The sequence below is a fragment of the Serinus canaria genome, chromosome 8 (assembly GCF_022539315.1).
Source record: "Serinus canaria isolate serCan28SL12 chromosome 8, serCan2020, whole genome shotgun sequence".
Classification (NCBI taxonomy): domain Eukaryota; kingdom Metazoa; phylum Chordata; class Aves; order Passeriformes; family Fringillidae; genus Serinus; species Serinus canaria.
In genome coordinates, this window is record NC_066322.1 from 27,227,878 (window position 1) to 27,254,560 (window position 26,683).

The following is a 26,683-nucleotide window of genomic DNA, read 5'->3' on the forward strand; positions in this document are numbered from 1 at the left end:
CTTGTTCCACCCCCTGCCACGGACAGGGACAGCTTCCACTATCCCAGCTTGCTCCAAGCCCTGCCCAACCTGCCCTTGGCACTTCCAGGGATGGGGCAGCCACAGCTTCCCTGGGCAACCTGTGCCAGGGCCTCCCCACCCCCACAGGGAAGAATTTATTCCCAATATCCCATCACACCCTGCCCTCTGACAGTTTCACCCCATTCCCCCTTGTCCTGTTACTCCATGCCCTGAACAAAACCTCCCTCTCCAGCTCTCTTGAAGCCCCTTTAGGCACTGGAAGAGGCTCTCCGATCTCTTGCCCTCTCCTTTCTGGGTTGCTGTGCTGGTGGTCAGAGGGCAGCTTTTGGCAGGATGCTGCCAGTGGCCGTGCTGGCACACCTGGGCCCTCTCGGGAGCTGCCTGCTGTGATCCGTGGCCACAGGCTGTGCAAGAAATGGCATCAGCTGTCCCCGGCTGCTGCCTGCCAGATGTGCTGTAATTAGTGCGGGGAGGAGATCGAGTCCTCACCGAGGGTTTCAGCCTCCAGGTGGAGGGAGGGAGGGGAGAGGAAAGACAAGAATGTCAGCAGGGGGACTCCTGATCAAAGCTGTCTGCCGGCTGGGAGGGGCAAGGGGAGGAGGAGGCGATCTGCTTCTGACCCAGCCGGGCAAGATGAGGGTGAGAAGCACTGACAAAGAACATGGTTGTGCCTACAAAAGCAGGGAGGGCAGAAAAGCTTCAGTCCTGCCCTGCTGCAGCCCCGTGTTATGTTCCTCCGGAGCCAGCTCCTGCCCCGCAGATAAGAAAAATTGTGGAGGGGCACGGAGGTGGGGGAGAGGCTGTGCCTAAGCAGAAAAAGGGGCTGGCTGGCTCCAGCTGAGCGAGTTGCAGCAGTTTTAGCTCCGTTTCAGCATCTGATCTTCTTCAGCCCGTCTCCAAAGCAGTGTCCTGGCAGGGAGGAGGAAGCTGTGCAGCACGGGTGATTTGAACAGGGGGATGGATCTGCCTCTGAGGCTCTGCGGGAGCCTGATGGGGCAAATCCAGGTGGCCTCTGCTGCTCTCCCCTCCAGGGCCCCTCCGTGCCCTCCTCTCCTGACCCTTCTTGCTATTCCTGCTTTCATCCCCTTTCATCACTCCTGAGCCTCCTGTGCTCGCAGGGGTGATAGGAGTGCAGTGTGGAAGGCAGGACAGTGTTTAAAATGCCGCTCTTGTCATTTCACATCCTGAGTTCAGGCAGTATGGTTGTTTCCTCCAGGTGCAGAGGAGGTTTTGAATACTCTCAGCCAATTTGGGAACCAGAATATGGGAGATAAGGATTCCCTTGTAGTCTTGAGACACCCCCAACATTACCCTGTGTCTGGGAAGGTTTGATAACTCAGCTGATTAAATACATCTTAAATCTTGTTAACAAAGCCACCACAACTTACTCCCAGCCTCCTACTAATTTCCAATCCAAATCTCTCAGTTAAATGTTTTGGTTTTTTTCCTACTGTCTTTATTCAGACCATAAAGTAAAGCTGCCACTTTGCAATTGGGCCAGCTGGTTCTGCTGAGGGATAATTTATGTGTGAGCAGATTGAGCCTGGCATGTGCAGCAGCCCTTTGTGCCCTTGCATTCAGCTCTGCCATCACAAGAGTCTTTCCCCTTGCTGCTTTCCTGTTTCACGTGTCCTGTTAACAGAGAGCAGGTCTGTACTGCCACCAGGGAGTGTTTAAAGGATTCAGGAGTCTGAGGATCTCCCCTGTGGTAGCACCCATGGTTTCATCCCAGCTGTCTCTCCATAGCCAGTTCTCCATTATAGGATGCCAATCCTGTTTGGGACTGATTCACACTCATCCCCTGCCCTCTGGAAGTTGCCTGGGATTATTTCAACCTCTTGTTTCATTGAATTTGGTTCCATCAGCCAACAGTTTGCCAAAAAATCGTCCAAACACAATCAGGAGGGGAGCCACAGGCCTCTGGAATTGAGAAGCTGTTTGTGGCTGCTGTTGCCTCAGGTCCTGATGCATTCTGCTCCCAACTCACCTGTCACAGGTAGCAGCTGCCTTCTCATGGGGAAAGTCTTGGGATCATAATTATAGAGGTTGAGAGTTAAGAAAGATGTATGTGAGACTGGCCTGGTGTGGAGAGGTCTTCAGGCACCTCTTTATTTCCCTGTGTGTGTTCCTGCTGCTGCCCAGCCTGCTGGAGGGAGCCTGGTGCTTGCCCCAGAGCAGGAACAATTGGACTTTTCTCCCTTTGAGAAGGAACCTGTGTGATCCAGGCACTCTGCAGACACAAACTTTGCCCAGGACTGTGGCTGATCCTTTTTCCTACTGCTCTGAGCAGCCCTAAGGATTCAGCTCTGTTAACATGGAGATGAGGGGATTCCTTCAGCTCAAGCTGTCATTGTCTGGCCAGGTCTGCTCCCCTGTGGACATTGCCATGTCCTGGTTTTTGTTTCTGAGTGGTCCCTGGGCTGCTGGGGCAGGGGATGGAGCAGACCTCAGAGGACTGTGAGCTGTGTGGAGGCTGTTCCCATCCCTTGTGCTGTGCTGTCCTGGTACCTCTGCATTGGCTCCAAGAGGATCCTCAGCTCTTGAGTGCCCTCAGGAGGGATCTGCAGAGCCTCAGCCTCAGCACAACTGCACAGTCCAGCTACAGCAGGAGAGGCCAGGGGGATGCCTGCCATGGCTTAGCCCCCTCCCTCTGTGGGGAACACACTTTTAAGCTGCATTCTTTGAGCCTTTCCGTGGATCCATGTCCCACAGGTTGAGGCCAAGCTCCTTTGTGTGATTCATTGTATGGCTGCTTCCCCTGCAGAGGCTGAGGTGGGAACTAAAAACAGCTTCCAGCTCCCAATATCTACAAATCTCACTTACAATGGAGGTTTTGTAGGCCAGAAAGTGGCCCCCGAGGGAGCAGCCCTGTGCATGGAGCTGCAGGAGGGATAAGCTGCAGATGAGCTCACAGGAGAGATGTGGCAGAACTGGGTTCACTCCTCCTCCTCTTTGTGCCCTGCCTTCTTCCAGCTCCAGCCCGTGCTGGTGCAAAGAGGTGAGCAGGGATGTGGCAGGAATGTCCCTGTCACAGGGGCAGGGGTGCTGCAGGCAGCACAGGGTGATGTGCCACACCTGGGCAGCACTGGCTGGGCCACTTGGCTTTAAACGCTGAGGGTGGCAAACCTGCATCAGCTCCAGGACAGCAGCATATTCACAGGGATAATCAGCACTGATTTTGTGGTGGAGCAGACCAGGCTGGCCTTCCAGGACTGGTTTGTCCCCCAGTTGTGCTCCTGTGTAATTTTCGAGGAGATTTTTTAGGATAGTTGAGCACCTCGTGGCAACACATCCTTTCCTGCAGAAATTGGGACTCAAAAAACCCCACCAGTGCACCTTTCTGCCTCTGAGTTTGTTCAGCTGCTCTCTCTGGACTCACTTTTGGATTCATTTGCAAGACTTCAAAAAGCAGCCTGGTTTTTGCATCAAAACCCAGTGCTTTTTGCATAAAAACCCAGCATTGCTGTACCTGGGGACAGTGGATTTTCATGCTAAGCTGTGGTGTAAGACCAAATCTTCTCCTCTGGCATCAAGCAGGAGATGGGTGATGTTTGCTTCTGGCCATCAATCACATGGACCTCCATGTGAAGGCAGGTGCCATTGTTATGGGGACTGAAGAAAATCCAAACAGGGTAAATCCTTTCTTTTCCAGACCTCTCTCTGTTTAGGCTACATCTGGGCAAAATAATTCATCACAAAAGTAAAAGTTTGAGTGTGCTGAAGTGGTGGAATATCAAGTGGAACCAATCTGTTGAAATGAGAAATATTTGCTTTTCGTATTTCTGAAACATTTCAGTTGTCAGTGGATTTCAGCTTCATTTATTATCATTAAACATTATGCAAACCCCAGTGTACTTCAGCCTGGATTGAATCCAGCAGCTCTTTGGGTTTTTTTTTTTTAATTTTGCCTCAGTTGAAAAAGCTGCACATATTTGCCCCAAACAACTGAGAAAAACATTGTTTAGAGTTTTTCCAGGAAAAGCAAATATTCACTTTGTTTGCACAGCTACAGCCCTGACCTAAAGAAAACTTTGCCTAATATGATGATCTCTTTAGCTTAATGAAAATAGCTGAGAAAAAAGAACAGAATACAGTCAGACTCCAGTCTCACTTTGCTGGCTTCTTTCACAATCTCACCATTTATTTTTAAATAGAAATCCTGTTCCAGAAGCAAGCAGATATTTGTCTTTAGAAGGCCATAAAAATATCTCTGTATTGGAAGAACTCAGGTGGGTGACACTTTCAGCAATGGGGAGTTGCCTTTGCATCCCTGGGCTATGCACTGCAAACACAGTATGCAAAATGGAGAGAGAGAACATTAAAATACAGATTTCCACCAAAATACTGGCATAGCATGATGAATGCTCTGCTGGTTCTTACACCAACACCCTGCAGAGCAGGATGCAGCGTTTTCTCTCACCAAAGTAGTGTACAGCAATAGAAAAGAGGGAGAGGAGGAAGCAAGCTGTATCTTGTATCAAACCATGCCCTGGGCTCCAGCAGGGTGGTTCTCACATTTAGCCCAGTGTTTATCACAGTTAAAACCCCTGTGGTCTTGTCTTCACATCCCCAGCCAACCAAAAAGTCTGTTCTTCAGCCAGAACATGGACAAACAACCCTCCCTCTTCCTTCATTTTGTCCCCTCCTCCAAGTTAAGGGCCACTAAGCTCCTGGGACAGGTCAAGGCACACGGCAGGGGGAAAGAAGAGACAGGCTGTGGTTTTTAGGGTGCAGGGCTGCACCTCCCCAAGCCCTTGGTGGGGCAGATGAGCGAGGCACTGTTGGCAGGAGACCCATCCAGCACCAGGGTCCAGCTGCTGTAAGGAGCACCCAGATGTGCAGCTGCTAAAAATCACTGTGGTGCTGTGGATTTGTTCTGGTTTGGACACAGAGCCTGGCTCTGCAAGGCCACCATCTGCTACAGCTGCTCCTGCACAGGCACTTGGGGCTGGCCCTTGGGGCTGCCCTTGGGTTATAAAAAATGCTGTAACCTGCACCTGCCCCTCCAGGTGTTCCTGAGTTGGCTGCCCTGCCCCACAGCACCTGCAAAAACACAGTGTGCAGGGAAACCACAGTGCTTCCAGGGCTTGGATTTCTCTTCCTAGGATGCAGAAGAGGAGGCACGGAAAGAAACGAAGCTGCTTTGTCAAGGGGTTTTAGTGTTAATGGCAGAGATTTGGTCTTTACCAGCTAACCCAGCTCTTCTCCCACTTGCTTTGGGAGATGCCAGAGCTCCATCTGCCTGGCAGGGAGGCAAATGTACCCTTGGAGGGCAAGGACCTGGTGTGCTAGCTTACATGGTTTGAAATACCAATGTTAACATCCACATTCATCAGAAGTCACCTGGGGAGAGGCTGGGACAGGCTGCCAGCCCTGCATACAGACCAGAGATCCAGGTGAAGGACAATCTGTTGTGTGGGACCAAAGCATCAGCCTGAGGAGAGAGTCACAGCCTTTGTGTGGCAAAGGGATTGACTGGACTTGTTTTAGAGAGAGGAAGCATTACATTACATTGTATTATTCATTTTTTCACCTGTCTAATCCCTTGAGACCTCACACTATCACGGTGACAGCCACTGTTCCATTGCTCTCTGGTTCTGGAGCTTGTTCTTTGGCACGTGGGATCCCCTCATGGGATTCCTGCCATTAGGGTAGTGTTCAAGTGCTGACAACCTGGGATTTCTGGTAATTGATGTTTAGGGGATCTCTGAATTGCAGGTTTGAGTATCTGGGCTTTGCCTGGTGTCAGTCAGGCTGTGCAAATGGGACACTACTGGGGCTGACTGGTCACACGCTTGACTGGCAAACTGCTTTTCTTTTTCAAGCATGCCTTCAAAATGTTGGGCCTTGAGGAATTTGACCTGTGTTCCAGCAGCTCCCTGGATAAAGTATATTGTGAGACTGATGTACACAACTTTAGCAAGTTGAGGGCAGGGAGAGATGAAAGAGCTGCTGAATCACAGCATCTTTCTGTCATACTAATAATGAACATGATTTGTCTATTTCTTGATAGAAACGCTACCTGCCAGGTCCTGTTTTCCCTCCTCCCTCCCCACACGTTGATGTTCTTCTGTGGAACCCTAAAACACCCCCTGTTCCCATCTGCCAGAAGGAAGTGTGTGTATCACCTCCAGGACTCAGCTTCCCAAATGTCCCAGATCAACTTGTACCTGTCAAACTCTTCCCAGGAACCTGCAAGAAACAAACTGAAGAGAAGTAACACCGGTGGTGCCTCTGCCTGAACCAGAGCCAGCCAGGACCATCTTTCCAACCCTCCTCGGGGCTCTGGCCACCTTTGTCCCTAGGCTTTGGCACAGTAGCCCCCCTCCTCGATGGTCTGCACCGGGTGTATGGGTAGGACCAGGTGGGAGATGCGGCTCCACAGCCCGCTCAGCTTGTCAGAGTCCATGCTGTCGTAGGAGCCGGGGCTCCCGGTGCCGGTGAACTTGGCCCAGAGGAAGTCACGGACCCTCTCCTCCACCTGCTGGAGGCTGATGCGGCTCTCCAGCACGTCCTCCTCCAGCAGCACCGTCAGCAGCAGGGCCACATCCTTGAAGGCGGCGCTCTCGTGGTCGCAGTACTTGTAGAAGATGAGCGTGGCCCCGGCGGGCAGCAGCTCGAAGCGGTGAACCACCGCGGCCCGGCCGCCGGCCTGGAAGGCCGCGCTCAGCTCCGAGTCCACCTGCAGCTTGGCCTGGTCGCTGTGGAGCCTGGCTTTGTCCCTGCCCTCGATCTGCACCGTGCTGCCGTGCAGGGCGGCCGAGTAGCAGTCGGCCAGGCGGGCGCTGAGGCAGCGCAGGGTGCGCTCGCCGCGGCGGGCGGCCGTGAGGATGATGATGGCCGGCTGCGTGGGCCGGGACGCGTTCAGGTGCTTGCGCAGGAACTTGCGCCCGCGGAGCCACAGGTCGGGGCTCTGGCCCGGGAAGCTGCGCTGCAGCTGGTCGAACTGGGACAGGAAGGCCTCCACCGTGGGGTTCTTGCGGGGCTGCTGGGAGCTGGAGGTGGGGCTGCCGAAGCAGAATATGCAGAAGCCCAGCACTGTGAGGCCCACGATGAAAAGCCCTGTTGGGCAGGGAGAGACACAGCACAGGGAACGGGAGTCAGTCCCGAGTGACCCGCAGCGACACGCTGGAAAGTACCTACAATGGCTATTTCTCCCCTCCCAGAGCTTCCCTTCTGCACCAGGAAAGTGGAGCAAGTTGGTCAAGAAAGGTGAAAGGGCTGCTGGCTCCCACTCCAATATGCCAGGTGAGGGAACTGCAGCTCCAGGGATGAGGGCAAGGATTGTGCAAACCTTCCTGAGGAAATTGCAGCTGCCCACAAGCTTTCTTCTTTTCCCCCTCCTCTGTTTTCTTTAGGGTTTGTGAGTGTTCAGAGCACCACATATGGAGTTGTCTCACCCAGGTGAAGTGCTGCTTTCACCGCCCTCCTCCATGCTATGAGTGAACAAAGGCCACCCTGCTTCTGCTCAGAAAACAAAAGGTCCAGACATGATGCCTTGTGTCCCTCTCCATAGCAAAGCAGAGTCTCCTTCTAACAGGAGAAATGTGTTGATGCAGATCAGCATCAGTGTTCCTACCTAGAGCCACAGGACAGAGCAGGGCTGGGGAAGGGGACCCTCAGCAGAGCAGCCCCCCAGACCTCCCAGGACACCCCAGGGCACTCACAGCATGATGACCACAATATGCCAGCTTTTGAGGCTGAAGAGCTGCAGGGGAAGCTGCCACTATAGGCTCGAACTAAGCCTGTATTTAAGGGGATGTTTTTTCTCTCAAACCCTCAGAAGAGGCTGTGAAAGGTCTCGAGAGAGAAGAGTAATTAAATGTGCTTCATTACTTGCTCCTGGAGGATCAGTGCCTTCTGGTCGATGAGTAACATGCAAGGGAAGCTTCTTTTCCTCACCTTTACACAGGAGGAACTTTTTGGCCTTCTCCTGCTCTGTGCTTTGGGTGGTGATGTTCTGCAGGGAAGACAGAGTCTCTGGGTTTGGGGCTGTGTCCCCTGCAACAGGAGAAAAGAAAAGTGCCACTCACTGCTGAGCGAACAGGTAAATGGAGCTGTAGTAAGAAAAGCAGGAGCTCCCAGCTGAGGAAATGCTGCTTTGGGTTAATACTGCCCCGAGTCTTGGCTCCCTCCTCCTGGGCTGGGCAAGGAGAAAGACAATGCAAAGTGCAGCGTGGCTTCATGCCTTTCACAGCACAACAGAAGCAAAGGCAAGAGAAAGAGAGCAGCCAATTAATTTCTTATACCTTATGACTCCAGGGAAGTGACAATGGCTAGGAGAGATCTCACCCCACTATTGTTCTAGTGCCTGTGGGAAATGTAGGAAGTGGAAGAGCAGCAGTGTGCAGCCACCAGCTCACCTTTTGGTCTTTTCCTTAACGTGCCTTGGGACTCGCTCTCCTGTGTTTCTTGCCCTCTGGGTGCCTCTGGCTCCCAGCCTGGGAGAGTGGCACTGCTCTTCTCTGCCAAGTGGCCCCTGGGGACATCTTCCACGCCAGTCCCATCCAAATGTGTCATTTCACTGTCAGAGCTCTGTGCCTTGCTTGTTGACAAGGAATCTTTCTCTTCCTTGCAGAGACTTTCACACTGCACAGTTGTCTCCTGGTGCTCCCGTGTTTCCTGGTGGACAGGGCTGTCTCCTTTGCTTTCCACATTCTCATGGCCCAGCCCAGCTGTGGGGAATAAAATTCACAGACCTACACCTCGTCTCTTTTAGCCCAAGAACCAACAACTCTTTCTCCTGCTCTGCCTCCTCTAAGCCAAGGCCCAAGTTATCAGGCCCAAGGGTGGGGAGAGACTCACCTTCATCCAAGTCCTGTTTTTTCAGGGGTCTTTCTGAGACACCTTTTCTTGTCTTGTCAGATTCTTCTGGCAATACTCCAACTTCCTGGGCAGATTTCTCCTCTAGTGTGGGACTGGCTGAACCCAGGAGTGTTGTCTCTCCCCCATCACCAGCTGATTCACACACTGAAGAGTCCTCCTCTGGTTTGCAGAATGTCTCAGGCCACCTGCTTGTCACTTGGTGCCCAAGTGCTTCCTGGGTGGCCTCCTGGTGCTCAGGTGTTTCCTGGGTGGGCTCTTGGTGCACAGGACGCTCTGCTGTGCTCCCCACCTCACCCTGGGCTGGTCCAGCTGTTGGGATCAGAGTTCACAAGCCCAGTGAGCCACACAGGAGTCAGGAATGCCCAGTGCTTTACCACCACCCACACATCTCCCAGTTCTGGCACTGCAGAAACATTTACCCCCAGTGAGATGGGACAGAACAGAGTGACCAGAGGTGAGAAAACTCTTGGGTTGAGATCCAGATAGCTGAGTGAAGGGAAGGAGGGAATCAGGATGCAAAGGCAATCACTCACCACCTGCTACAAGCAGACTGATGCCAGGCCAGTCTCCCAGCAATGGCCACCTTGGAAGCCACCCCCTTTCTCCCTTTTCCCCAGTTTTTGTTGCTGAGCATGATGCTATATTGTGTTCAACAACCCTTTTCCCACCCTGGGTCCCTGCCTAACCTTCTGCCCACTCCAGGGTATTTGCTGGGCAGGGGCAGAAAGTCTTGATGCTGCGTTCAGCAACAGCCAAAACACTGCTCTGTTTTCAACATTTTTTTCTCAAAACCCACAAATCCAAACCACAGACCTTACAGCTGCCATGCTAAAGCTAACTCAATCCCAGCTTATGTCCTAGGTGGGGTGGGCAGGCAATTCCTTCCTTCAGTGGTAGGATGTGATACCACATCTTCCACAGACAGTGGGTTTTCACAGACAGCAATGGATTTGAAGAATTTCTGTGGCTGTTGTTGAGTACAGTTATGCCAATGCACTTCAAGCATCTGTCTGAATGTAAATGATAATTCTGCTCATGCTCTGTCTCTGTGTTTCTGTGCTGGAGCTGCTCTCCCAAAGAGCTATGGCAACATTTAATTAGAAACAAATACTGGAGCATAATTCAATAGAGAGACTCAGCAACTGAAAAGTGTTTGTGACATATTCTGACTCTCAGAGAACAAAAGTGCAGCTCAAATTTCAGGCACTGTTTGTGAAAAATTGCTTATGAGTGATCAAGCACTACATAAATTATTATGCTATAATTAGAATAAACACTGATTAAAAGGGCGAGGAACTCCCCTCTAATTTGAAAACAGAGAAAAAGCTGCACTTGTCACTTGTCAGAACATGATTTTTACATTTTTTTGTTGCTGATTATTACAGTGACACTTCTGACGATCAAGGACAGACCTGAGCTGGTGACGGCATCACTTTATCACTGACACACTCATAGGTACTAGTCATTCCAAGGCTCCCACAGAATGTAAGTACATGGTAGAAACTGAAACATGAGGAACTTGGAGATATCCTGCTGTTCAAGCTGGGCACAAACTACTCCCTGCCCTGCCTCTTCCAGAGTTTTTCCAACCAGAGGTGGTGGAAAACTGGCTTATTATTTAAGCATCTGCAGATGGGAAGCACGAGGACGTAGGGAAGAAGGCTCTTCCAGTCTGGATCTCTCTCTTCAGCATTCCTTGTGCTGCCATCTTGGGACACAGAGTCTAAACCTGTTGCAGATCAGAATCTGAAACTGAAAGTGACTTGTTCATCTTTCACCTTTTAAAAAAATGACGGCAACTTGCTTTCCTTGGCCTGGAAAAGATGGGATTATTTTACTGCTTTCTTTTTCTTCTGCACACGTTTCTCCTGTCACTGCTGAAGACTGGCAGCACAGGGATTTTCCTAGATGGAGCAAGCAAAGGATTCACTTACCTCCAAGCAGGTCCACGCTCGAATTCTCTTCCATTTTACTTTTCCCTGGAGCTCTGGCTTCTGCGCTGTTTGGTTTCACTTTCTCCGACGTTCATAGGGAGCTGTATCTCCCTGCTGTTCCGGAGGCTGACCGAGTCCTGCCCTCCTCACAGCCACCATCCCGTCCTGGTCCGGCCAATTCCAACTACACGCCCACAAACCTGATAAGAAGAAACACGGGAGCCGTGAATCACGGTGGGAGAGGCTCCTCCTCCGTGATTCCCAAGGTGAAAATGGGCGGATGTCGCCTCTAACCATGAACCTTCAGCCCGTGGGCTCTCAGCTATTTTGCTTCCCGTCAGAGCAGGGGTTAATGCAAACCGCATTTATCTTGGGACATGCCAGGGGGGTGAGGCACTGCTGTCTCATCCCCACAGACGCCAGCCCTCGGTGTGGGGCTCGGCAGGCTGCCCCTTGAGCTTTTGGACACCTGGTAGCTCGCAGCCAGGCCGGCACGGAGCGATGACCCTGCTACTCCTGTCGCTCCCCCCGCCTGCCTCCAGCGTGTCGGATCGGGAGGCGATCCGGCAGAACCACCCCGCGGGCCGGGTCGGGTCGGGCCGGGGGCTGCGGACACGGAGCCGCAGCCTGAGCCCTGCACGCCTCCAGCGATGACTCCCCCAGGATAAAGCACCTGGGGACAGGGCACTGACGGTGCTGGGCTCGCCGGTGTAACCCGGGCTTTCCCAAGCACAACAAAGCGGATGGAAAACTCGCAAGAAACTTTCCCCGTGCGGTTTTCCGTGCAGAAATCTCCAGCCCAGCCCCCGAAAGCAGCAGCATTTCGGCACCGGGCGACCCCTCGCCCCCCAGCAGTGGCTCCACGCACGGTTTGGGGCTGGGGGGGGTGCATCGCTGCCCCGCCGCTCGGCCCTCGTCCCTCCCCTCCCTGTTCCCGATGCTGACGCTCCGGCGGGAGAAGGAAATCAGCAGAACAAAGTGGAGCCGGACGCTTACCAGGCAGGTTCGGAGCCGGTCAGGGCGGCGATCAGGAGCAAAGAGGTGGCAGGAGGAGGCCAGCGCTGGTCTTTCCCCTTGCCCTCCGTCCCAGAGGCCCTTTGGTGGCAGGACACCAGCGCACACCCTGAATCCTCCGCTGGAAACGCGACGGTGAACCCTGCCCTTCCCTGGCTTTCGGCTGCCTGCTGGGAGATGTAGTTTTCCTTCCCGCAGTCATTCTCGGGAGCCTTCAGAAAACACTAACTTCCTTTATTTATTTTTTTTTTTTGGCTGTTTCCGCTACTCTGTGGCTGTGCGCTTTTATTCCAGGCGCTCTGTATGACTGGCCGATTCCTGCATTCAGTAACAGTGTTGCTCGTTGAAGCAAGGAAACGATAGTGAAAGGAGGGAACTGGTTTGAAAGTTGATTTAGGAAAGGCGCTACAAGAAAAGTAACCAGAACACATAGGCAGCAAAGCCCAGCCTCTGGAAATGTCACGTTGCCAGTGCAGGGAGGCTGGGGAGGATGTGACATGGAAAGTCTTCAGCATCAGCCTGGGGGGAAAGGGATGCGGAGTCCACCCGCTGTCCCCTGAAGTGGGGAGAGACTGCAAAGCAGGGAAAGGTCAGAGAGTGTGTGTCAGCCCTTGGCCTCATTTAGGCAATGTTTTTCCAGAAAAAATCCTGTTCTTACTTGTGAAAAACACCAACAACTTGTTTTTGAAATTTTAAAAGTTTAATAGTACTAAAATGGTTATAAAAATAGTAATATAATTAGAGTAATAAAAATTTGAACAATTGAGATTAGGACAATACGAGACAATAAAAACAAAGAGTTACAGACATCCAGGTACCTTTTTCTGGGCAAAATAAGCCCAAAAAAGGACACACGTTAGCAGAGGATTAACACTTAAAAGCAACAGCCTGTTGCATATTCATACAATTCATACATGATGCATAAATTCCATTCAAACACAGGATTCTGTCTGGTCAGTGTAAGGTTCTTACTCTTAATCCTGACGGCATCTTCAGGACTGAGCAAGGCAGGAAGAAGTTCATTTTTTCTGATAATGGAGCAATAAATTTTCTTTCTCTGAAAGATTTGGGTGTCCTGTGGCTGCTATCTGGTGCGAGTACCTCGTTCCTTTCTTAAAAAATATCTCACAAACGTAGTTTCTATTTTAACATTATGTTATAACCAAAACTATATTTAACACACTACTTAAGAAAATTAATACAGCATCACTTTCTAACATAACACATATAATATTCATTTGAATATTTGCAAAAAGCCAATCATAAAATATGCATTTTTCCCATTACTGGTGGTGCCTACACAGTGGCATGTATAGGCATGGGTATGTTCCAAGCCCTTCCCTATTCCCCCTGCCTAGGACACGTTTCATGGAAAGCAGCAGCACGGAGCACACCAGGGGAAAGGCAGCAGCACAGGGAGCAGCAGAACAGAGACAGCAATGCCCCTGGAACTCAGCTTGCTGCCTTTTCCCCGGCATCCCCAGAGGAGCCCAGCAGCAAATGGCTGAGACAAAACACAGGGAAAGGCAAATGAGGCAGTGCTGGAAAGGAGGAGGCACTGAGTGGCTGGGACTCAGTCTGGGGAGCAGAGGGCTGAAAGGGGGATGGGACTAATGTGTTTGGTTTGTTTTAATTCGACTAAATCCACCCCCCAAACTAGTACTGGAGGCACTTGTAAAACAGGCAAGAGTTTGGGCTCAAATGGGAAGGAAAAAATAATTCTTTATGCTGTATGGAAGAACACTTGCTGGCCCAGGGAGCACAGAGGAAGTGTCAGAGGGGTTAATAAAATGTGTGTGCCATGTTACCTGGGGTGTCAGCATGTGCACAGGCATCAATATCAACGCTGCTCATGTCGGGAAGGTGGTGAGAAGGCGAGGTGTGCTGGCTACTACACCTCATTTCTGACAGTGGCTTCCTCTGTCACCCACAGAGCCTGGGAGGGGACAGTGGCCATGGCAGACTCAGCACATTCCCTTGTCATGATCAACCTCTCACCAGGTGCAGCAGAGGCTGTAAAACCAGGAGAATGGAAAAGCAGGAAGGAAAAAGTCAGCGTGGCTGATTCACAGGGGCCAAGGTCACCTTGAGGGCCCTGCTCCTGGCTGCCATCAGTCTTGCACCACGACTTGATCTCCCTCAGTAAGGAACAGCCAAGAAACAGCAGAGAAGAGCTGCAGGTGGCAAGGGCTTCATGAAAATCCAGGCATTTTCCATCCCTCTGTCCCTAAAACCATCCAGTCCCTTCAACACAGTGTTTGGGGCTGAGGGGCCACCCCTTCCATGGAAGTACAAGTGTCACAAAACTGATGGGAAGGGTGTGACTAAGGGGGGCAGGCTCTCTTCAGCCTCTCCAGGTTGAGAACCTGGTTCCCAAAAAGTCATTTGGCAGGAAAATTAACTGGCTGGCCTAGGGCATGAAGTCATGACAAAACAGTTACATAAAAGGATCTTGCCAATGTTTTGTTAATTTTCTTTTCCTGATGTCATATTTGTTACATCCTCTTGAATTTTTGCTTTAGAAAACAATGATCAATGTGTTTGTTCTGCTTTTGTGACTGAAAAGAATAACAATATTTAGTGCTGGTACAGTAGGAGGTATGTATAACTTATCTCACAAATATTCACTTGCTTTTGGGTGAAACAGCAACATTTATGGCGAGTTAGTAAAGAATTTAGGGTATTTTTTGTTTTGAAATCTTTGTACAGAGAAGACACAGGAGTGGAGGCTGACTGGCACTTCCCTCATCCAGCCTTCCTGCTGGATTGCACAAAGTGCCAGACTCTCCTCAGTGACAGGACAAGGAGCAGTGGCCATAAACTAAATGACAATAAGTGCCACCTAAACATGAGGAAGAATTTCTTTACATTGAGGGTGGCAGAGCACTGGGAAAGGGAGTGGAGTCTCCCTCTCTGGAGACATTCCAAACCTACCTGGATGTGTTCCTGTTACTTGCTCCAGTTGACCCTGCCTTGGCTGGGGGGGGTTGGACTGGATGATCTCCGGAGATCCCTTCCAACCAGAACAATTCTGTGATTCTGTGCTTTTGTAAAAGGGTCTCTATTTGCTTAGCAACTCGTCTCCAAGCTGGTCTTGAGCTGCTAGGGATGGAGTCCAGAGGAGACCTTGTAGTCCCATCAAATTGCATCTTCAGAACTTCCAGCCATAGGAACTCTACCACATGCCTGGATAAAAAAGCTTTATCAAGAATGCAATCAAACACATTTAAAAAGCCCTACTGCCAGTAATGCATCTGAACAAACAGGTAAGAAAAGTGAAATGCCTAGTGAGATATTCCAGATCTGATTAACCAAAACGATTCCCACACTAAAGAACAGAGTAGTGCAACGCTATCAACACCACAGGATCTCACGTTCCCCGAAGTACCTCCAAATTTCCCTTCTCTGCTACTCAGCTGCTATTTGTGCTTATTTTACAGACTTTTCTGCCTCCGAGAAACGCAAAACCAGCCTTGTTGCGCTACGAAGGGGCCGCACATTGAAAGTAACGCGGTGGGGAGCGGAGGCGCCGGGCCCGGGCTGCCCTCAGGGGCCGCCCCCGCGGGGTCCCGCCGGCCCGGGGATGCCGCGCCCGTCCCGCATTTTCTTCACTGGGGGGCAGCAGCCGCGGGGCCGCCGGACGGGCGTTGCAGGGGCCGCTCCCGCCGGGCCCGATCCCGATCCCGATCCGGGCGCCGCTGCGGGCCCCGCGGGCGGTGCGCCGGTGCCGGGACCATGGCGGACCGGCCGCGCTACCACGTGACGCCGCGGCGGCCGCTCCGCGCGCGGGCGGAAGCGGAGGGCGCCGGTCCCGCCCCGCGGGAAGTGAGGCCCGCAGAGCCGCCCCCGCCGCCGCGGGAAGGCGGCAGCTGCAGGCCCGAGCAGGCAGCGGAGGAGAGCGGACGGGGAAGAGGAAGGGGCAGGGGTCGGGGCCGGGGCCGGGGCCGGGGCCGGGGCAGGCGGCGTGGCGCGGCGGCGAGCGACATGGTGGGCAGCGGCGACGACGAGGCGGCTCCGCCGGACGGTCCCGGGTTGGCTCCTCCGGACGGCCCCGGGCTGAAGCGGCGGCGGAAGAGCCCCCGGCTGGCGGCGGCGGCGCGGGCGGAGGAGCTCGAGGACGAGGTGGACAGCGCGGCCCAGCACGGCGCGCTGCAGGGTGAGCGGTGCGGGCGGGCGCAGCGGCCCGCGGTGGATCTTGTGGTTGAGGGTGCGGTGGGGCGGCGCGAAGCGGGGCGGGCGGGCGCCGTGTGGTTCCTCTCCGGGCGTGTTGGGACGGGACCGCGGGCTCCCGGTGAGCCTGGTGCTCCTGGAAGGCTGTCAGGCCGGTGGGCTTGAGCTGAGTTGCCGGCTGTGCTCCTCACCCGTGTCTCGTTTCAGGAGAGGAGCATCACTTCGGGACCCCAGACTCCCTGACGCGACCCCCTATAAAAGCTTACAGATCGCCAGGTAGGCTCCGATCCCAGAGCTCCGGGTGGGCTGGAAAGGCCCACGCTCAGGGAAATGTGGTTTATTGGGTTCTAGCTCCTCGGCAGGTGCTACCGTGGCGCATAGGTGAGGGAATCTCGCTGTGGCTCTCACCCGATAGGCGAGGGATGGGAGGAGAAGCGATCCTCTGAAGGATCGGTGCGTGCAGAGCACCCTGAAACCCTCAGCTGCCTGTTTTTTCCTAGGGCATCACTTAGCACAGCACCACAGCCTTCAAATTTTACTAACACAGCTTGGTTTTGAAAGGCAGGATTTAAATAAGGTGTGCTGAGCTGCAGGAATCGATTCCTCAGTGGCTGTGCTCCTTACCGGGGGCAGCATTGTTTATGAGGAAATGCATAACTGGGGTTTTCCTTCCTTTGAAACACCAAGGATGCTCTGGGACTTGCTCCTGGACACTGGGCTGGACAAGCTGCTGTGCTAGCACTGTGTGGCAGCTGCTTGTTGCTTTAGTTGATGAAACTTGTGTCTTTCTCCACGCTATAGAAACATGCTAGATAACTGAGTGTAACATAGTCATGTGGCTTTAGCCTGTCATTCCACCAGGAAACTGCGAATAAATTGTACTTCCTTCCTCTTCTCTCTGTGTTGGGGTGTGGCAGTGCTCAGGGATGTGTTGGGCTAGCCTGAGACTGTTCTCCATTCCCATATGTGTTTTTGTCACCAGGAATTGTGACAAAAACACAATTGTGTTTTGCCTGTATTCTGCTCCAAAAGCAGAATTTCCAGAAGGCATGGAAAAAAAAAATAATCTTCCCTTGAAGAAGGTTAGGAGTATTTCTTTAGACAACTACAGAGGTTGGTCTATGAACAAAGCTCTTGCTCCTACATGGTGGCTAACAGGGTATAATAGGCTCAGTGTTTTAAACCTGGCTGTGCTGCTTCAGGAGGTACAGCTGAAAGTTGGGTTTTTAATTAGATGGCTCTAAAAATGAGGCTACTCTCCCTCCCACCCTCCCCAGCTCTTAGCAGCTGTAGTGGGTTATAGGCACAACAGGTGTAAATGTATGTTAACAGACTTTTAATTGTTTATATAGCAGCAGAGGATTAGTTTTTCCCCATCTGTGAATGTGCAGTATTTTGCTTTTCCTGCAGAGTTTAGGGGATGGTCTGTGAGGCAGGGGAATAAGCAGTAATTGGATTGTTGGGGGAGCAGAATTGTCCTGCTTCCCTGAGAACAGAATGGAAGCAAAACCACACCTTGAGAAACTGGTTCCTGGCTTCTGCTAAGGGGTTTTAAATACAGGTTGGGCAACTTGCCTGGGGAGCTGGAAAGCTTTAAGAGCTTTAAGAAGAGCTTGCAGAGTTTTAAGAGCCTAAGACCCCCCTACCTTGAATTAGGGCAGCTTCTAGATCAGTGAGCTGAAGATACGTGCTAGCAATCTCCATGGAAGCTGTCTTACATTGACCTTTCCTTTCTACAACTTCTAAGAAGTCTCTGTAACACAAAAAAATAGTGATTGATGCCAAGAAGGGGAGAGGCATTAAGAGTAGGGACTGCCTGAGTAGCCCTCTTCAGATTCATAAATCTTAGTGGTCTTCTGGTCACAATTGCTTAGGAGGTTTTCCATGTAAAACCTGGCTACTTAGTGAAATGTTATGGCTATGTAGTTAGGCATTCCTGAAAATAATTTGGTGAGGAGCTTTGTGGGAAATCAGTCACTTAATAGCTTTTTAAGATAGGTTTAAAACATAGGGCCCCATTAAGCATGTGGAAATACTCAGCTGTTCCACCTGTGACTTATCATAGCTTAAAACTTACAGCTTTTTCCCATTTTTTGTGGTTTGGATGGGTCAGGTGGTTTTGTTTTTTCTCCTTAGTAAGTTTGACATACACTGGTGTGCTGAAACTGGCAGAGCACGTTAGAAAAAGGCTGTTTTCTTAGTTGAAATAAAACTACTAAACACTAGGTGGCAAGCTGTGCATTGGCCTTGGCATGTGGTAAAAGTGCTACAGAAACCCACTGAACCCCAGCAGGAACCTGGGCTGTTTAAAGAGTAAAAGGGCCCAGGGTGAATGTTAGAAAAAAAATTACCCATTGTATTCTTCCCTTTGCTGTTTGCTCTACTGATGCTTGATAGCTGTACCCACAATCTCTGTTCCCCAGCTCTTCTACAGCTTCTTATTCTATACCTGAGCTTTTTCTTGTCAGCCCCTTGGTTCTGGGATTGCATTTTATCCTTTCCTGCATTTGGTTTCCCAGCCCTGACCTTTGCTCTGTGACCTCTGATATCCTACAGGGTTTACTCTTTCTAGTTAGTGACATTAACTAAGCTGGGTTTCACAGCTGAATGGCTCTGTAATTTGGCAAACAGCTGAAAGATTTGGCTTAGATTCTTCCCACCTATCTGAGGGGTGAAATTAGGTTGCTGGTATGGATTAGGAGAGAATGAGACCTAACTGAAGAATGGCTTGGGCTCCATTGAAAGGGAACTTATTTTCTTTATTTGCTTCTTTCTCTTTTCCCCTCTGCCCCATGCTGCATAAGAAAGCACAATTATTGTTTGTAAGTTGAGCTCCCAAAGCTGTGGCAAAAACTCTCTATACTCCCATGGTGTTTACACTGAATCCCTTAATAAAAGGATTTTCTTGGCTCTTAATATTCATCTTTTTAAGCCAAGGACTCCTAAACTTTATTTTTTTTTTTTTTTTTAAGAAGCGTGTGGTGGTGAAGACAGCTGTATTTCTGGTGAACTCAAATTTACCATAAGCATTTCAAGTCTTAGTTGCTTTTTGTTGCATTTTGAGAGAGTAACTTTTGGGAGTTCACAACTTGGAAAATCACTGATTTAGGTCATGGATGTTCTGAAACTACAACTTGGTCCTTCAGATTTATGGTCTTGCCAATCCTCTTTTTATTCTTTTTTTGCTCCTGACAGGTGGTACTACAGTTTACTTTGAAGAGAATCCAGTAAAGGAAAATGCAAAGGCTCATGACAGTAACAGAACTGAGAACCCAACCATTTCTGCACCATTAAAAGGTAACAGCTTTTATCAGTTATTCTTCCATGGTGTAACAAAGATTGCTTAAATGTATTAAAATGACAATCATTCAGTTCTTTTAGAAAAGGGGGAGGTTTTGAGTTGAAATCTGAATGGATGAAAAAGGATTTCTTTAAAAAAAAATTAAAGTTTTAATGTGTACTCCTGCCTGAGCCAAAGTAAAACTGGTTATAATGTGATGATAATCTGCTTGGGTGAAAAACCTTAACCTTCAAGAAAAGGCAGATTTCAACTTTGATCAATATCCAACTGTGTGGCTTTTGAAAAGCAAAACAAAAAGAAGATTAATATCATACCTGCTTCAAAAAACTTATGAGAGTGGATCTTAATTGTCCCAGGCAAAGAAAACTAAAACTCTTCTTTTTCTGAGGAGGTGAATTATCTTTGACTTTACTTGGTGTAGTCACTCCCCCTGCTAATTTCAAGGTGAGGGAGCACTTTGCTCATTGCTCAGAGATTTTTCTCCATGTGTATGGGGAGATAAAATGAGAAAAAAATGGGATAATTTTTAGCCACAGAAGGAAGTTACATGTATTTTTAAAAGAAGACATAAGAAGAATGATTTGTCATATTGGCAAAAGCCTTGGGGTGAAGGGCCAGATTAAGCCCTAATAGATAACAGTAGCTTTCTTCATCTCAGAGGAGTCCAAGAGAGGTTGTGCCTGGGCTGCAGGCTTGGTTTGGTAGCTCAGCATAGCCTCCTGCCCTGATAAGCTTTGAGGATTTCATAGAAAGTGCCAGAAGCATGTATGGCTGGTCTGTGCTATTCTGACCTCTGATGTGGTAACTGGGTTCTTCCATTTGTGCTTTGCTTTCAGAAATAAAGGCTGACTTCCTTGAGAAGAATCAAGAGTGCTACTCAACTTCTGCACCACAGAGTAAGTAAAACAAGAGAACCTGGTCTTTCCCTGTCATCAGATGAAAAGGACAGAGTTATTTTCCCTTCCTCTGCTTCTGGCTTTTCTTGTGCCCTGGGACACTGTCTGGGAAGATGGGCATTCACTCAGGAGGCAGATTCAAACAGAAACTGGAGAAGGCAGCATATTCCAGTCAGAGCCTTTCTATGAGGTTATTCAGCTTGCTGATTACAGAAAATGCTCCGTTTTCTCTTTTATTTTTCTTTTTGGAGGTGACTCATGGGACAGTAAGTGCAGAGCATGGAGTAGAGGCATTGTGGGGTAAGCTGAGGAGGAGAACCAAACCTTCACCTTTTGGTGGCAGTGAATTTCAGTTTGTACACAAACCTTCCCTTTTATCCTTTCCTTAAGAAGTGGTGGCTTGCTGTGATTGAATTAGTTGTCCTATACTCTTGAAAGGGAGCAGCATTTTTTTTTTTTTTGCTTGCAAAATCCAGTCTGCTCATCTAATGACCAGCTCCCAGTGTTTCAGACTCTTGGAGGTTTTTTTGGGTTCTGCCCTTTGTTTTTTTTGTCCTGTTGGAAGAGTACTTGAAAGAAGAAAAAAAAATGTTCTGAATTCTTAGTAAAATCTTGGTGCTTGTTTCTATCCTCAACAGGTATAGATACAGATAAATGAAGTTCTGTAAATCAGAATTCAGTCTGAACAACCTGCAGGGTACTTGTTTCTTCTTGGGTTTTTTGTTTTGAATGTTTTGTTGGGTTTTTTTTTTTTTTTTTGAAAACCATGGTGCTCTCAGGAAGAGAAGTTCATCTTGTGGTAGTTGCACATCTGTGAAATGCCTTTGAAGAATGAATTGATGCAGAGAGTTCTATCTTGTCTGATAGTTCTACTTTTTTGTGTCACTCCAGGTGCTGCAGGAGTGGTCATCTGTGTGTAGGGTGAAGAACTTTGAAAGATCACTTAAAACCCAAATCTTTAAGGTGTCTTCAGAAGTTAGACTTTTTGAATTAAGCAAGACAAAATTTACTGGGTCTTTGTGCAAATTGTGTTGTAAACAATGCACAATTCTTAGGCAGAGTAAGATTTGGTTTTGGATTGTTCATTGAATTATTTTTTCCTTTAGTGCATGAGTTACAGCTGTCACCTAAATATGAAACCTGCTATGTGCAAACAGAGCTCCACTGTGATGTGTTACAGAATTGAGGTGATTTTGAGCTGTTAACTCTTAGAAGATTGAGATAAGCTTATCCAGTGACAAGCTCCATGGCTGTGCCCTTTTGGGGTAGGGGGTTGAAATTACAGAATAGTGCAGTTCATTAAGCCAGTTAAGCCCCAGCTTAAACCAGAGCTCTTTTAGCACCTTCTGCAATCACATTCATACAGAAACAAGGTTATGGAGTTTATTTCGGTGTCTTTAAATAACTACTGCAATTTATTCTCAATAGTGCTATTGGCAGTGTCCAAGTTTGGTTATATATTAAAGAGCCTTCAGCTTTGAACCAGTTGCTGTTCAACAAGGAGCCATAAATTCTCCTGTCTTTTTAATTAACTGGCTAAATGTAGAAAACATGCTGACCAAAAATTGCACAGTATATATTCATACTGGTCTCTTGGGAAAGTTGTTCATAACACTTTATAGATAATGCCTCTTGTACTTCGCTGTCTGAGCCCATTTAAATAGACCAAAAGTATATTTTGAAGTTGAAAGCTTTGCTTTAAAAGCATAATTCATCCCAGAAAACTGACTGCTGATGAAGCAGGCCTCCAACCCAAGCTGCATGGAGAGGGAAAAGAAGACTGTGCATTTAACATTTTGCTTTGCTTTTTCTATTTAGGTCTTGCATTATGTTGTTTATCTAGTGTGCCCATTAATTAAGTTTCCATTTTTATGCCTCTCAAATTCTTGAGCAAAATCAGGAGACTTAATTGGGACATGGGATCCTTGTGCAGAAAATAACAGCTTGTTAAATTTCTTCCATTTTATCACCTTGTACTTGAAATTGAGTTTTATTTGCATAATTCTTCAAGAGTTGGAAATCTTTGGGGGTGATTTATGGTAGGCTGGGGACTTGTGCTTTTTAGGCAAGGTTGTGAGGATGGCTTGGGAGCTGGCATTTGGCAAAGAGCTGAGACTGAGAATTGCTCTGACAGTGGAGTGAGACTTCTCAGGCTGGTGACGGTGGTGAAGGTGTAATTTTCATGGTTCAAAATGATTCTGTTGAGCACAAGGGGGAGAATGATCTGGAAAGGAACTGAAAGCTCTGAACTTGACCCTGCCCCACCTGGGGGTGGGGATGAGGTGACAGCCTCACCTTTGCTCCAACTGAGCAGGACTGGGTTTGGTTCAGCAGGGTGCTTTGTTACCCTTCCTGTAAGCTTTGTGGAATTTTGCATGTAAAAGTTTTGGCTGAAAATAATGCAATTTGGTGATTTCAACTCCCTGCTGGAAGATTGGTCATAATTGTTTGTCTTAGTGTTCTTCTCATGTTCCTTTCCTAATCTCTTAACAGGCAGAAGTAAATCTCGGTATCAGTCCAGTACAGAGAAGCAGTCACAGCCTTTGGCCAAAAGTAAGACTTCTGCTTTCACTTCTGTTTCATGCTTGTGTAACATTTAACCATTTTTATTCCTTTCCAAGTATTTCAGTTCCTGGGAGTTGGTGTTAACCTGAGGGTCCTTGCTAGAACAGATTAATTTCTTGCTAGGACATGTCATCAGCATGAAGGAAGGAAGGAAGGAAGGGTGTTGTGTAATGCATAACATTTTCACCTGAATTTGAGGTCTTTTATCTGTAATGTTTACAAGATTAAAACTGAGGCAGGGCTAGTGGTAGTGTTATTTAATTATTGTTGTGTTGCTGTCCTCATAAAAGTCAGGGTGTAAAAGGGTAAGAAAAGGAATGCAGTTCTTCCTGTTTCCAGGAAGATTGGTGTATTTCATCTTACTGGGAACAGAATCCTTTTGCTTGCAGTGCATGAAACAAGTGTTCATTTAACTGTTCAAATATGAAACCAAATAAAAATATCTGATATTTTAAACCAGATCAAAATATCTGTTATCTGATGTTTGCTGTGTGTACTTTGTGAAGCTCACTGATCCAAAGGCCACAATGTTCTCTGATAGTGTTGACCACCAGTGTTTGAGATGCAAAAATTGCTGCAGGAACTATTTTTATCCTAGGGGAATAGGAAAGAGAAATAACACAGAAACCATTCTGGTGCAGCTAGATTTTCTGTAGGGTTCTTTCTGCAGGCTGTAAATGTAGGAGAAGCTTTAACCTTTTTCAGAACCATTTTAAGCTCTTAGTTTGGATTTTATTAAATTGAATGGAATATTGATGAACTTTAAGAGCTCCTTTTTCAGAAGAAGGTCTAATTTAGTCTCAGTCAATGTGGGAATATGTAAAAATGTTCTTTTTTTTAATGTTGTCACTTCACAAAGCGGATGAGTTCAAAACTGTGTTCTCCGTTTTGTTTCCTCTTATTTTCCTTTCACTTGTTGACTTCTGATGCCTTTTAAAACATTGTTTTCTTCATGTTTGCTCCATCTCTCTGTAGATGACAGTGAATCACAGAATGGATTTCACAAGATGTGGACTTTGCTACTGGTTCTGTTAATTTGTGTCCCACTGCTTTACATCCTGTGGAGTGGAATTCAAGGTGGAACCTCCTCAAGGAGAGATGCTGAAATTCTGCAAGAGTTTCGGGCCCGGATGGAGAAACTAAAAAATACTTACCAAAGCCAGGACCCCAGACTGTGGAGAAAAGCCCGTGTGTCCCTTGAGAAACGTCTTAACTCTTCCCATGTGCATCTGGAGCCTGCTATCCTGCTGCTCACAGCTGGCCAAGAAGCTGAGAAGGCCCTGAGGTGCCTGAGCAACGAGATTGCCAATGCTTTTGCCTCGTCCCAGAATGCCACCACAATCAGCATCGACGGGGTGGACAAGGCTGTGCTGGACAGTGACACTGTCAAGCTGGAGGTGGACACAGAGCTCAGCTCTGGGTTCAGTGAAGGCAGGAAGGTGGCAGTGGTGCATCGATTTGAGTCACTGCCTGCAGGCTCCACCTTAATCTTTTACAAGTACTGTGACCATGAGAATGCAGCGTTTAAGGACGTGGCCCTTGTGCTGACAGTTCTCCTGGATGAGCAGTCACTGAGAAAGAGCCTCACCTTTCAAGAAGTGGAGGAGAAAGTCCGGGATTTCCTCTGGGCAAAGTTCACCAGTTCAGATGTTCCTAGTTCTTACAATGGCATGGACACAGATAAGCTGAGTGGACTGTGGAGCCGGATATCTCATCTTGTGCTGCCTGTTTGGCCTGAAAAGGGCCTCCCTCTAGAGGGGTGCACATAAAAGTTGCTGGAGAGCTCTTGGGAAAGGAGGAAGACACAAAACGTGTGGTGCAAGGCAGAACAGGGAAGAACTTAGTGTGGCTGCTGAGCTCAGGCAGCAGCAAACCAGTCCTTTCTGTGCAGAGCCTTTGCACCAGCTGGCAGAGTTGTTTCTGCCAAAGTAACTGGGACTTCGCTAAGTAAACTACAGAGTGTCAGAAAGGAACTTATTGGTTGCTGGTAAATTGTGTTCAGTGATGCATTCAGCCTTGGTATCCTGGAGCTGCACATTGCTGTGCCTCAGTTCAGAGTCACTCATCTCCTCTGAACCTGTGCTGAAGCACTGTTGGCTTTGCTGTGAGGATCCTCCTCCGGTGTGCATAAAGCTGGTATCACATTTGACAAGGTAACAGAATGTAAAACCATCACCTTCATCTCCCAGAATTGCTTACTTTACTTCTAACATAAGAAATAAACTGAAAATTATGATAAAGTAATGTGAGTCTAAGCACAAGCTTCTTCCTGATCCATTGGATCACAACATAGGTGTCAGCTATCTCTGGCCACTTGCAGAAGTAGCAAAATTGCTTGAAAGATTTGTGACCTGTAGAGAAACTTTCAGCAAGCATTTCTTCCTTAAATGAGCCTGCCCCAAACAGTTCTGGGGAAAGAGAAAAGATGAGGTACAAAGGTTGCTCAAAGTCAGTAGTGATGTCAGTTAAATAATTCCTCAGTACCTCTTTGCCTGGCTGCCTGCAAGAGTTCTCTACTCTTTTTCAAAGTTTTGCAAGTCGTAAAATTTGGATGGAAATGATAAAATGTCATCCCCGTGTACATACTATCTCCTTTCCAAACAAAACTGTAGGAAGATACAGGTTATTTCTCCTTTTAATAAGATCATTATTTTTGCATTGAGAGAATCTATTTATTTGTGGTACTTGATATCCTAAAAAAATAACTTCTTGTATCTGTGTATAGCTGGCTGCTTGCTTTATAAATTTCTAGCAGAGAACAGATTTGCAGAGCATGCTTTTAAAATGCTTTTTAGTCTCTCATGTCAAGAGTTCCTCACAACCAGTACCTGTTTCTATTGTTAAATACTTTGGGTAAAAAATAAAGAGAATAGCAGCACTTCCACTTCATTGCTGTTACTTCATGCTCTGAGCTATTGGTCCATGTCCATTTGGTTTTGTTGAGTATGAAGGAATGTGTGAAGATGCTCTCAAATTAATAATTTTTGTAGCAGCAGAGAGATTTGGCCCATCCTTCATTCACAAACCTTTTGAACTGTCCTGTTGCAAAAAAAAATCATTTTGAACCAGGAAAACCTGTTGAGGAGCTGGAGCTTCTGGCTTCTTTCTGGTAGGCAAGGTTGGGGGTGTTAAGTAGAATTGACCAAAATCACTTGAAGCAAACAAAAGAGCAGAGTTTGGGAGACACAGAGCTGTGGTCACTTAAACCAGTTCTAACTATTGAGAGCCAGCAGTGGATAATGTTCCTATTTTAATGGGTAAAAGTAGTAAGAAGACATGGAAGTGCTGTTGTTCTGGATGTTTAATAGCTCAGGAAGGAAAAGATGGCATTTACATTTTGAACATTTCACTGGACAAATGCTTTTTATTAAAAAAAAAACCAACTGTGACTTATTTTCAAATTTGTCCTCATAGCATATTTGTTTGTATATTATGTAAACTATTTTAGTAATGATTCAAAATAAACATAATTGTTTGTTTTATAAAGCTGTTTTAAGACTTTAAGTGCTCAGACTTTTTTTTCCCCATGTTTAAATTGCTCATTTCACCTTTGACCAACTACAGCTAGCTAAAATACAACCTTTTGCAAAATTCAGAACTTCTAAGAAGTTCTGAATTTTGCAAAAGAATTTTCTAAGAAACTTGAGTGGAGTTGTAGATACTGGGATGCAGATGCATGCATTTCATAATATCAGGGCTTTTGTCTGACAGGGAACATGTCAGGAAATGGATGTGAATTGTCTTTTACTTCGTGTTCTTGTACTAATTCCTCAGTTCTGATTTCAGCTGGAACTAATGATATGGTTCACTTGTTTCATTAGCCCAACACAAGAGTCAGCAGCTGACAAATGGGATGACTTCATCCTTGTTACACTCCTAGCTACATGTTCTGTACTTTTGGTGTACAAACCAGTCCCCTGTGAACTGACTGGAGGGACAGTCTTACTGAAAAGTAA

The 26,683-nt window shown here is 48.0% G+C and overlaps 2 protein-coding genes across 3 annotated transcripts; one reads left to right on the forward strand and one right to left on the reverse strand.

Moving 5' to 3' along the window:
* Positions 1-4,128: 4,128 nt before the first annotated feature.
* On the reverse strand, positions 4,129-15,341 carry TOR1AIP2 (torsin 1A interacting protein 2). Of its 2 annotated transcripts, XM_030226746.2 has the most exons (8): positions 15,184-15,341; positions 14,730-14,981; positions 11,778-13,808; positions 10,782-10,981; positions 8,827-9,156; positions 8,385-8,696; positions 7,858-8,022; positions 4,129-7,083 (listed from the first exon to the last, which is right to left on the reverse strand). In XM_030226746.2, the coding sequence occupies exons 4-8, from the start codon at positions 10,813-10,815 to the stop codon at positions 6,323-6,325; spliced, it is 1,602 nt and encodes a 533-aa protein (XP_030082606.2). In that variant the 5' UTR covers positions 10,816-10,981; positions 11,778-13,808; positions 14,730-14,981; positions 15,184-15,341; the 3' UTR covers positions 4,129-6,322. The 2 variants fall into 2 exon arrangements, with proteins under 2 accessions (XP_030082606.2, XP_050833203.1); XM_050977246.1 differs by having other exon boundaries at positions 7,924-8,022; positions 14,730-15,323.
* A 21-nt stretch (positions 15,342-15,362) lies between these two features.
* Positions 15,363-26,231, forward strand: LOC103814785 (torsin-1A-interacting protein 1-like). The gene is made up of 6 exons (XM_050977247.1): positions 15,363-15,951; positions 16,173-16,241; positions 19,161-19,262; positions 20,103-20,162; positions 22,656-22,715; positions 23,703-26,231. Exons 1-6 carry the CDS (start codon positions 15,531-15,533, stop codon positions 24,494-24,496), a joined length of 1,506 nt encoding a protein of 501 aa, XP_050833204.1. The 5' UTR covers positions 15,363-15,530; the 3' UTR covers positions 24,497-26,231.
* Positions 26,232-26,683: the final 452 nt, after the last annotated feature.